The 12,054-nt window shown below is 39.0% G+C and overlaps 1 protein-coding gene across 2 annotated transcripts in view; it reads left to right on the forward strand.

The window, feature by feature from the left end:
• The first annotated feature begins 446 nt into the window (after nt 1-446).
• fbxo21 (F-box protein 21) overlaps nt 447-12,054 on the forward strand; it is a 32,523-nt gene continuing 20,915 nt past the window's right edge. The window contains exons 1-7 of one of the 2 annotated variants that reach the window (XM_060843689.1): nt 447-646; nt 4,773-4,908; nt 7,295-7,389; nt 7,530-7,651; nt 8,286-8,432; nt 9,028-9,161; nt 9,244-9,380. In XM_060843689.1, the coding sequence (XP_060699672.1) occupies nt 459-646; nt 4,773-4,908; nt 7,295-7,389; nt 7,530-7,651; nt 8,286-8,432; nt 9,028-9,161; nt 9,244-9,380 (959 nt within the window). In that variant the 5' untranslated portion in view covers nt 447-458. The remainder of the gene's footprint in view (nt 647-4,772; nt 4,909-7,294; nt 7,390-7,529; nt 7,652-8,285; nt 8,433-9,027; nt 9,162-9,243; nt 9,381-12,054) is intronic. The other variant, XM_060843690.1, reaches the window with a different exon arrangement.

Below are 12,054 nucleotides of genomic sequence, written 5' to 3' on the forward strand. Positions count from 1 at the left end.
TAAACCAGAAATTGCTGGAAAAACTTAGTAAGTCTGGCAGCATCTGTGGAGAGAAGTCAGAGTTAACGACTCGGGTCCAGTGAGCCTTCTTCACAACTGATGGTAGCTCGGAAAAGGTTAATATTTATACAGAAGATGGGGTGGTGAGGGGAAGTAAACAGACAACCAAATGTTTGTTTTATTTGGAGAGACACAATATTTTCTGATAGAGTTATTTAATTTGTGTCAATTATAGGAAAATATATAAATTCAATCAGGATTAAAGTTCTGACACTCACTGAAACACTCATCGGCACAGTGATACCAGTGCAGTCCTAGTAAATGCTGCTCCACGTCCTGACACATTGTGGAGCAAGGTGAGAGCTTGCAGGGAGAACCAAAGGGATTTGAATTTCCCGCGGGAGGCGGGGCCGGAAGCGGAAGTGGCTCGGACCTGTGGTCGGATGTAAACAAGTAAGATGGCGGAGCTGGCAGTTTCGGGCGAGGGTGGAGGTTTGACTGAGCTGCCAGAGGAGGTACTGGAGCAGATATTCTGCTGCCCGTTGCTGAGCCATGTGGATGTGGTGAGCGCCTGCCGGGCCTGTAAGAAGCTGCAGGAGGTTTGTCAGGGCCGCAGCGCCGTGTGGAAACACCAGTTCAGGCGGAGGTAGGCAGAGAACAGGCCCCGAGCGGGCCACTGTACCTCTGACCCTGCACAGAATCACTGCGGGCAACTCACAGATGTTGTGAAATGACCAGTTTAAGATATCTTGCCAAAATAAACAACTTGTTTTTGGTGTATGTGGTGTCAGTTGTAGCTGTCTCGCCTCAATGACAAGTCCTAGGCTTGACTAGTGGGGTTGTGTAAACCCAGGCACCGTTTGGATGTATGTAAAAGATCTCATAGCCCCATCTTGACTCCAGTATTCTAATTGCTTGTAGTACTCCTATAAACCTAGTGATAGCCACACTATAGCTTGCTCAGCCTGTAACTTTAAAACAAACACACCAGTTCCTGACCCATAATAATAAGGTGCAAACTCAGCCAAGATTTGTGTCCTGTCCTTTATATTTGATACTTTTGGCCATTTTCAACCCTCCTAAGCAAGTAGTACATGGCTTTCCAACCTGTCTTTTAATTTACTGAAATTGTTACTAAAAGTCCATATTCTAAAGTCCAAAATTGTCGGGTTTCTTGCTTGTTCCCAGGACTCGGTCTCACTGAAAGTGAGTTTTCTTAGAATTATAGAAATTGCGGATCAGGAAGAGGCCATTTGACACTTGATGTTGGGATTCCTGCAACTCATTTCAACAGAACACTTTGTTTTTTCCTTCAGACTCTGATCTAATTCTATTTTAAATCATGTTCTCATCCCTGCTTGAGTAGCCATGTGTAGTAAAACATTCTGTAACATCATAGTAGTCTGTTTAAAATCTTTCCTTTTAGCTATCTTTCCTGGTATTTTCGGTGACAATGCTTTGAGCCCACCAATATGTTCCCTATTTTCCCATCCATTTTGATGGAACAGGCCTTCATTGTTGCTCCCAGTTCTGTAGAAATGAAGAGTCATGAGGCATCCCATTCACTTGTCTCAATACCAATCCCTTGATTGCCATTCTTCAGGCTTCCTTTCTCGCCTCACTCTGTGAGCTTCACTTCTCCTTTCTGCTCCCTCCCCATCTCCCATTCCAAAACTTAAAGAGCAAAGTTTCCTTGGCTTGCAAGCTGCACAAGATTCATGAGGACAACCTATCTTTTAACATTTCTTCTGTATTGGCACTGTAAATGTAAAAACACTGCCAAGTGAGCTGAAAACGGGCAGATAATATTATTGCTGGAAGATAGAACTTTTTTCTTCATAATCCTCAATGTTCCTATTCTCGTCAAAACATATCTTGTTTCACTGTGTAAGCCTCAGCTTTATTGGTCCAATTGCCTAAATCCCAGCTCTAGAAAAATATGCTCACTGGAGCAATGTACATTCCTGTTTCAACTGACCACTGTCTCTCCTTCTGATCCTGATGACTGAGTTACTGATGTTAGTGACTGATTGTTAATAGTTTAATTCTGAAGAGTAGCATGCAGTTATAACTCGTTTTATTTGAACTTCACTGACGTTGGACTGAGTCTAGATTCAAGGCTTGAAGGTAAAAAAGTAATGTTTCAAACCTTTGGCCATACATTGTTGTAGTTCCTATTGCACTTTACCTTTGAAGAATGGCATCCAGACCTCATTTACCGATGTTGGTGTTTGATTTATGAACATTCGAGAGCTGCAATTGGAAAGCATAGGCAGACCTTCAGGAATGTTAATAGGTCAAAGCAGAGAAGTAGAAGGATAAAATATTATAAGTGCTGATGCAAGTGATCAAATATCAATTGCTTTCTCTGGATACTCACACTTGTATTCTAGCTCCTAAACATTACCCCTTAGCCCAGTAGCTTTAAAACTGAATGTGTCTAATCCAAAGGCAGTGATATGGGAAACCTGTATTTCAAAAAGGAAATTCTGGAAATAATCAGCAAATCATACTTCATCTGTAAGGAGGGAAAAACTGTGTTAAGATTTCAAATTAATGATCTTTCGAAGGTACAGCAAACAATTACAAAGGCAAATAGATGGTGGCAAGGAAACAGGTCCTTCGGTCCAACTCGTCCATACTGATCTGATATCCTAAATTAATCAAGTCCCATTTGCCAGCTCTTGGTCCACATCCCTATAAACCCTTCCTATTCACATAACAATCTGGATATCTTTTAAATATTGTAATTGTACCAGCCTCCATCACTTCCTCTGGCAGCTCATTCCAAGCATGCACCACCCTCTGCATGAACAAGTTGCCCCTTAAGGCTCTTAAGTCTTTCCCCTCTCATCTTAAACCTATGCCCTCTCGTTTTGGACTCCATCCACTCTGGGGAAAAGACATTGTCTATATACTCTATCCATGCCTCTCGTGATTTTATGAACCTCCATCAGCCCTCAGCCTCCAACGTTCCAGGAAAAATATTCAGCATCCCCCTATAATTCAAACCCACCAACCATAGAGACATCCTTGTAAATCTTTTCTGAACACTTTCAAGTTTCACATCACCCTTTCAATATGAGGGAGACCAGAATTGCACAGAGTATTGCAAAAGTGGCCAAACCAATGTCCTGTACAGCCACAACATGACCTCCCAACTCTACACTCAATGCTTTGTTACTTGTACCTATGAAAATACAGTGAGATGTGTATGAATTGCAAAATTTGGTGCCATTTTAATTAGAGAGAGTATAAAAGGATGTTAGGACAAAGTTAATATTTTGTTCTCTCCAGAGCAGTCTGGGTTTATGGTGTTGCTATGGGATACTGCATTCGAAGCCCACTTTGAGGCTGCCAAAGCAAAGCTTTCCAGACTGGGTCCATCATGTACCACTGCCGAAACTGACATTGAAGCCATTGCATCGCTGCCATAGTAAGGGTCAGGCCAGACCCACCCTGTCACCGACGCTGATGCTATTGCTCAAGCCATCACCACTTCAGTCCAAAGCTGCTACATTGTCGCCATGGCCACGAGAAATGGACTAGACTCACAGACGATGAAACCTTCAATAAAGTTGCGGCCACTGTGACCAAGATGAATGGACATCCGGATCTACCATGCTGCCACTGCTGCAGCAGGCTCTCTCAACCACCTTCCTCCACTGCAATCAAAGGTGAACTTTAAAGAAATGAAGAAACAAAACAAGAAAAACCATAGGAAGTAGGTAGCCATCAGGTGAACAGGAATATACAGGCACCGAACCCAAACACTCCCTATCCTGCTGCTGCCAACCCGCCACCATTGAATAAGGAAGTATCTCTACATGCAGCCTTGGTGACAACACAGCTGGAGTACAATGTACTATCCATATCTAAGAAAAGGAAGGTCTTACGTAGCAGGAAGCATCACCACCTCTGAGCAAGAGATTGCAAGTTCACATCCCATCTAGAGCTCATTGGACAAGTAAATTGTGTTCCTATCATAGCTAAAGAAGTTGTATCAGTTTGTAAAGTCTTACAACATGAGGGAGAGATTCCTGGTCAGCCATGTGATGGAAAGAATGTGATAACTCTTCTCCCTCCTGCAGAAGACACAGGAGCATTCAGTCTGTCATGGCCAGACTGTGCAGCAGTTTCTTCCACCAAACCATCAGGCGTCTTAACACTGTATGATCACACTTTATTCCATGTGCAGTTCTTTGCATGACTTTCTTAATTGCTGCTAAAACAGTGGTTTATTAATGATCATTCATTATTACACTGTAATTAGTCCACCACTGTGCCTATTTCTTGTCAGGGATTACTGTGCTGTCATGTATGTTTTGCACTACTGTTATGCACTTTATGCTGCCCTGTGTATGACTGTACTCTCGTGTAATTTGTTTTGTCCACGTAGCACCTTGATCCTGGAGGAACGCTGTCTTGTTTTTCCTATATTTGTTGTATATAGTAGCAATGACAAACAAAGCTACTCTTGATCCACAGCTCCAGGCTACAGTGCGTGTAAAGGGTAATGTTGCCAATCAGCTCTGATTCCTAAACTGGTTGTGCTTTCTCATCAGTATTGGGAGGATATGTCAGTTCTTTCTTTTGAGAAGTCTGTAGTGCTGCATTTTAAAGGGATCTGACTTTCAAACTTTGAGGCTAAAAACCTACGATTGATTCTGGAGACAGATGTGAGATGATATTTGGCTGTTTGAACAGAGAATTTGTCTTTTAAATGTAAATTTTGTATTATTTGAATAATGTCTTTGTTTCTATATTTGTAGATGGCCCACACTGTTGAAATACTACAATACTGCTGGAAGTCATAACTGGTGGGAAGAATACCGAACACGGCATTCTATTGGCAGACAAGTGCAAACAATGCTGGACACCTTTTCGAAGCAATTCTTTACAAAAGAGGTTAGAATTGTAATAATAATTGGAAATGTTGCCAATGATACACTGTTGTACACAGAGTTATTAAGTTGTTAAGGTTTGTATTGAGGCTATTTATTGCATCAAGTTCATGCTTGCTGTTTATGGTGCAATCCAGTTCATTCCATTCCCCTGTCTATTCTGTAGCCCTGCCAGTGTATTTCCGGAATTGTCTATCAATTTCCTTTTGAAAAATTTGAACATTTCCTCTTCCTGTGTCAGCATGGATTTTCTCTGGGTGCTCTGGTTTCCCCCGACAGGCCAAAGATGTGCAGGTTAGATGAATTGTCCATGCTAAATTGCCTGTTGTGTCCAAGGATGTCCAGGCTAAATGGATTAGGCATGGGAAATGCAGGATAACAGGTATAGGGTGGGAATTGCATCTGGGTAGGATGCTGTTTGAAGGGTTGATGTGGACTTGATGGGCTGAATGGCCTGCTTCCACATTGTAGGGACTCTGTGATTTTTTGTGGGTATCAAGTTCCAAATCATTACTCTTTCCTGTGTGAAATTGTTCTTTATTGTATCTCTTCTCCATGTCTTGTTCACACTTTCTGTCTTATTTTCGTTCTTTGTCATCAACGAACGTGGAAAACCTTTCTTTGTCGACCTTATCCAAATTTTGTACAGCTTTATTGCTCCTTCCCTCAATCTCCTTAGAAATAATTTAGATTATTCTCAAATATAGTATAATTCCCATAATCAAAATGCTATTCAGATAACTAAAAGTTGATGGTTGCTGCAACTGTTCATACAGTTCACAAGCTGGCAAAGCTGCTGATATTCTGTTGAACCTGTGAATGATCATTGTTCTGAAATGTAAACTTTATTTCTCTACCAAACCTGCTGAGTGCTTTTAACATTTTCTGTTTGTATTTCAGGCATCCAGATTCTGCAATTTTGTTTTTAGTGTTGCTTTTAGCTTTTAGGAAATGTTTTCTCAAAGTTCTCTCTTCATAATTAATGTTGAATATTTCTAAATCCCTGGGATAGCTACTTTACACAAATTATGTATAATCTCTGAAATTCTTAACTATTCATCAGTATCTTGGCAGATATCAGTCACTTCCTTGTTGTTTTGGTACCTCCCAGTAATTTTAATTTTGAAAGTTTTATTGCGTTAGTTTTCTGCTATAATTAGGAAACATTTTCACAAGCCTAAAGAATTCCCATCCTTCATTAATTTGCTTTTATAAGACACTTGTCTGCTGCATAATATATCTGTTAAGTGTGATCAAGTTTAGATTGTCAGTGTGGAAATAATAAGAACTTGATATACAGCTGCATGATGGGATACTTGATCAAGTTAAGAGGTGACCTGGCTCTCAGGCTCGCAGCTGTAGTGGAAACTACTGCTGGAGATGAAGACTGAGGTTGTGTAATTATAGTTCAATGAAAAATAGTGTGTGTACCTTAGGTTCATTAGTCTCTCTGTCCTTGAGCAACATTGGGAACAAAGAGAGTAGCTGCCCTCTGCTTTTTCTATCTTGATTTATTGTATTCAACATTACGTGAGTGCTGCACATAATCTAAGTAAAACAAGCAAAGCTGACTCTTCGACTCGGGAGAGTGCTGTGGGACAGTGAAGACTGTGGCAGCCTCTCCATGAATACATGAAAAATAAAGCTTCTTGAAACAAGTCTCAGACGAAGTAATTTCCTCGACAGTCAGAGACTTACTAAACGTGAACAAAACTGAATCAGGATAATCATATATATTTACAGTTGGGCATAATCTAATGTTTATGCTCCTTCTCATGTTGAGATCATCTTGAAATACAAATAGATCAAGTGACTTTAGATTAGATTAGATTCCCTACAATGTGGAAACAGGCCCTTTGGCCCAACCAGTCCACACCGACCCTCTGAAGAGTAACCCACCCAGACCCATTTCCCTTTGGCTAATGCACCTAACACTATGGGCAATTTAGCATGGCCAATTCACCTGACCTGCACATTTTTAGACTGTGGGAGGAAACTGGAGCACCCGGAGGAAAGCCACACAGACACAGGAAGAATGTGCAAACTCCATACAGTCAGTCACCCGAGGCTGGGATCGAACCTGGGACCATGGTGCTGTGAGGCTGCAGTGCTAGCCACTGTGCCGCCCTTACACAGAGAAAAGTTTTTATATATAAATTATTGCCAGTATTTAAATATGCTTATGTGCATTCTTCCTGCTTGTGTTGCCAATAACTGAATCTTTTGTATCATAATATAGTGTTATTGTGCCCCTGCAATTACTGAACAGAATTAATTGACTAATGCCTTTTCCTTTATGATCACATAAACATTAAACACTACAAAAATATGTAATTGCCAGTAGATGGCACTCATGTGACATTAGTTGTAACAGAGCTATTTATCGACAGGTTCCTGTTGATGGCTTTAAAGATATTGAGGCTGTTGGTGGTCCATTCTGTTTTATTGAAGATGAATTGTTGTCAATTCTAAATAAGGATGGAAGGTGAGTAATTATGTAGCTATAAAAATCAGGAAGGAACAAATTGCGTCACTTAATAATACAAAGTTAATTACAATCTTTTAAATTGGAAAAATAAATAGTAAGGCAGATATTGGATAATAGGAGAGATTCTTTTGCTTCAGGAAGTATCTGACATGGAAGTATTATTCTCGCAAAATCCTGTGCTATCTTCGTCAGCGGGACATCATGGAAAAGTTGAAGATGTTTCTCTTAACTCCACCACAACACCAAAATTTAATAGAAGGTAAGGGAATTAATTATATATTTCTTTTTAAAAATGCACATAATTAGTGAGGTGGTATAAGTAACAATGTATCTTTTCACATAACAGTATTCTCAGTAGAAAGTATAGCTTCATACTTTTACTTCCTTAACCACTAGGCAAACTGATGGAGATTATTAAAATGTGCACCTAGTAGAAAAAGATTGATTTTCCTGTGAATGTACCTGTTATCCCTTTTTTAAATACATTTTTAATAAAGAAGATTCAAATGGGAAACCTATTCTAGATTCTCATTCAGTGCCACGCTACCCATCATTAGGAGGCTCAAGATGAACCAGAGATTACTCCGCTTCTTTCCTGTGTTATTCTTTCACTTGAATAAATTTGGAGAAATTGCTACGTGGAAATCACGGATGAGGATCTCCCAGTGTGTTACACATGGAACTTAATGTGCCAGAACTCTGCCCTGATGAATTCAGAGGATTGGTGTGGATTTGATGGGTGGATTGGCCTGCTTCCATACTGTAGGATTCTATGATTCTATTTACCTCTAGAATTTGGTCGGGATTCTGAACTTACTAAGAAACAGTTCTGTATAATGTAGAATATATAATTAGGGTTCCAAATTTGAAGTTTGATTTACTTTTCTTGCCAGGCGTGGTGCTGATAGACCAATACTGCAACCCCTTAGCAGACAACTCCCTAGAGAATATCCTATTACAGCTGAACTCCATTACAGATGAGGTGAAAAAAGTGTTGCATGTAATGCACTCTTATCATCCAAGTATCACTGCAGGAAGAGGTAAATAATTTTATCCATGCAGCTTGATTCTCCAATGGATCAGCATTGTGTTTTAAATAATGTATTGCAATAAGAAATCTTGTTTGTTTGACTGCTTTGGGTCCAAACATAGTCTTCAAGAATATAGTGAAATTCAGTGCCAGTAGTACAAAGGTCTACTAATTTACAATTGTAGACCCAACTTTTAATTCTAATTTTGATTGATATTTGAACTTGTGATTTCCCAAAGTGGTTCTGTTGAAACAGAGGACCCAACTTTACACATTAACAAAAACTGTTTCTTGGGCATGAGTCCCTGAGAAAGCATACTATTAGCTATAGACGCTTCATATTCATGCCTTGTAGAGCAACTTAATAGGGAGCAAAATTTAAATTGAAAGTCATTCAGGTGTTTATATTTTTGAGATTTTTGGAGGGGGGGGCATGGTGTCTGGTGAGAAGAGTATCAATCTATATTCTGAAATGTAAGTTTTTCTTTGTGAAATTGGCAATACTTGGATAGCTTTCTCCTTTTGAGAAAATGTGTGTTGAAATATAATTTTAAAAATATAAAATGTGTTTATTCTGTATACTTGTAACACAATTCGTATTTCAGATGACGTGTTTATTGATGATCTGGAATCACAACAACAGGTTTTGGATGCTATGAACCGTGTATTATACAAGCAGCTCAAATTTAAAGGAAATGAAGAAGACTATTACAACCCTATGAATTCCTATATCCATCAGGTATGTAAATTTTGAGATAGTGCTCTGCTTAGTTATGAAGTACAAATATAAAAATTATTATTTTTGTGTTGTTTGCATTCAGGTGCTTAGCCAAAAGAAAGGAATTCCTATCACTCTCTGTGTGATATATTCAACAATAGGCAAGAATCTGGGTGTTCGACTGGAGCCGGTCAGCTTTCCAAGTCACTTTCTGTTAAGGTGGTGCCAAAAACCTGAAGGGTAATACTGTCCACATATCTTCCTGAAAATGAAAAGCAATAAAGTTGTTTAATGAGGTAGAACTGTACTCTTTCCATTTTTACTTCTTGTGCACTATTAAGCAGTTGTTGGTCATATCTTTAACCATTTAAACCATGCTCCCGAAAACTCTATTTCTTATTCTCTCCCTTTACAAGCTTCTTCAGAAGCCACCTTTCAGCCATGCTTTTGGTTACTCCTTCAGATATCTCCTGCTTTAGCTCCGCATCTGTTTGGAAGATTATACTTCAGTGAAGACTGTTGGATGTTTTCCCTTTATTGAAGATGCTTGCTAATTTTTTTTTGTGTTGTTATGAATGTGATAAGTGACTTGTGTGGTATGATAGATTTATGAAAGTAAAATCATTTTTACCAAACCAGTTAAGAGTTTTCTGAGGATGTAAAAATAGAACAGAGTTGGGGGAGCTAGTGAATATGGATTATTTCATTTTAGAAGCACTTTGGTAATTTTCCGCACAAGAGTTTAGTCAACAATATTAAAGCACATGGGAGAAATGTACTGGCATGGATGAAGAACTGGCGAACAGACAGAAAACGGTCAGAATAAATGGGTCATATTAAGGTTAGCAGGTTATGACCTATGGGCGACCACAAGGTTCAATGTTTGGACTTCAGCTGTCTGCATCTGTGGATGTGGGTGTTCAGTGTAATAGTTTCAAGATTGTGGATGTTCATGTATCGTGGTGGCTAGTTTTCTGTCTATTTGTCTGATGTTGTGTTTGTTACAGTCCTTGCAAGGTATTTTATAAATGCCATTTGTTTTGCTTGTTTGTATAGGTTCTTTTAAGTTCATTAGATGCTGCTTAAGTAGGTTGGTAGATTTGTGGTATACAATGATATCAAGAGGTCTGATCTGTTTGGAGGTCATTTCAGAGGTGTCTTTGATGTAGGGTAAAGTGGCTAGGATTTCTGGGCACGATATGTCTGCTTGTTTGGATTTGTTGCTGAGGAATCAGCAAACTGTGTTTATTGAGTCTTGAATATGTTGTACAAGTATTTCTGTTTTGCTCTTAGTTCCTCATTGTTGCAGTGTGTGGTGGCTCGTTGAAATAATGTCCTAATATAGCTTTGTTTGTGGGTGTTGAGATGATTGCTTCAGTAATTAAGTATTTGGTCCGTGTGTGTTGTTTTCCTATTGATGCAGGTTTGAAGTTCTTGAGATGCACAAGAATTCCTTGAATCATGGCATTTCAACTGGAACTCAATCAATAAACACATCAATTTGAACCCCATCTACCATCCCCTGAGAAAAAGAACTGGAAATGACATCACCCACCCAAAGTAACCTAAACACAAATAGAAAGCGGGACATACCAGCAGTGCTTCACTGAAGGCTCACTGATGATGTTACTGCATGTAGTGACGAAACGTCTGAAAACAAGCCTTCTAGCTCAGAGAGCAAACTTACATCCACAATTTAGCATGGCCAATTGAGGCTGATATAGGTCTTTAATACAGTGGATTTGAGTAAAGTAGTAAAGATGTCTTAGTGCACCTTGTTGAGATCACACTTGAAGGACTTTGTGCTGCTTTGGACACCTTACCAAAGAAATATTTTCCATGGAGGCCATGCAACGAAGGTTCACCAGACTGTTTCCTAGAGTGGCAAGGGAGAAACTCAGGAGAGTAGACCTTTTCTAGAGTTTAGAAGAATGAGATTTGATTTGATTGAAACGTAGAAACTTTTTACAAGAATTGACAGGTTAGATGCAGGCAGGATCCTCCCCCTGTCTGTGGAAGGGAGTCTAGATTTTGAGGACATGCCATTTAGGACTGAGATAAGAAGGCAATTCTTCACTTAGTGGGTAGTGACTCTTTGGAATTCCATTGTATCTCACAATGACATGCTCAGTCATTGAGCATGTTAGAGATTGCGATTGATATGTTTCTCCATATTCAAAGGGTCAGAGGATATGGGTATAGTGCTACAAGTGATGTTGAACTGGAAGATCAGCCATGATCTCGTTGAAAGGCAAGGTAGACTTAAAAGGCTGAATGGTTACTTCTGTTATAATTTATTATTTCTGAAAACTTTTCTGGATGCGGTGTGCAATGTGATACTTCACCACCATAATTTGTAACAATCACTTCATAAATTGAGAAAGTTTGCTGGTTTCTAAACCAAAATGAATGGTAAAAAATTATGTGACACAAATCGCTCATTTGATTTGTGGATGTATTTGATTTCATAACGTACTTTACAATGCAGAGCTTCCTTATAAATACTCTGAAGGACGATTTTACCCTTAAATCAAAAGAAATCATGATAGATTGGCTTTTTGTTGACAAACATGGGAAATTTCAACAACTTGCACCTTTTTTAAATTTGTGGAGTGAATAATGTTTTTCACAGAATGGCCAGGCATGCTGAGTACATTCTCAATACTGAATTGATTATATCAACACGTGTGAGGTATTGCAGTATTAGCTTTTGTAATGCAGGTTCTTAAGAAAACTTTTCTAAGTGTATTTATTTTATAGGTTGTGTAAGAGATAAGGGTTCCTTCAAAAAATTAGACAGTTATTTTTAGCTTTTCTATATTTGATTAATTTCTTTCCATTATTAGCTGTTTTCAGTTGCATGAAATCTACTGCTTTCTGTATTATGTTGTTTGTAATTAAATATTTTATTCTA

Source organism: Hemiscyllium ocellatum, chromosome 24, assembly GCF_020745735.1.
Source record: "Hemiscyllium ocellatum isolate sHemOce1 chromosome 24, sHemOce1.pat.X.cur, whole genome shotgun sequence".
NCBI lineage: Eukaryota > Metazoa > Chordata > Chondrichthyes > Orectolobiformes > Hemiscylliidae > Hemiscyllium > Hemiscyllium ocellatum.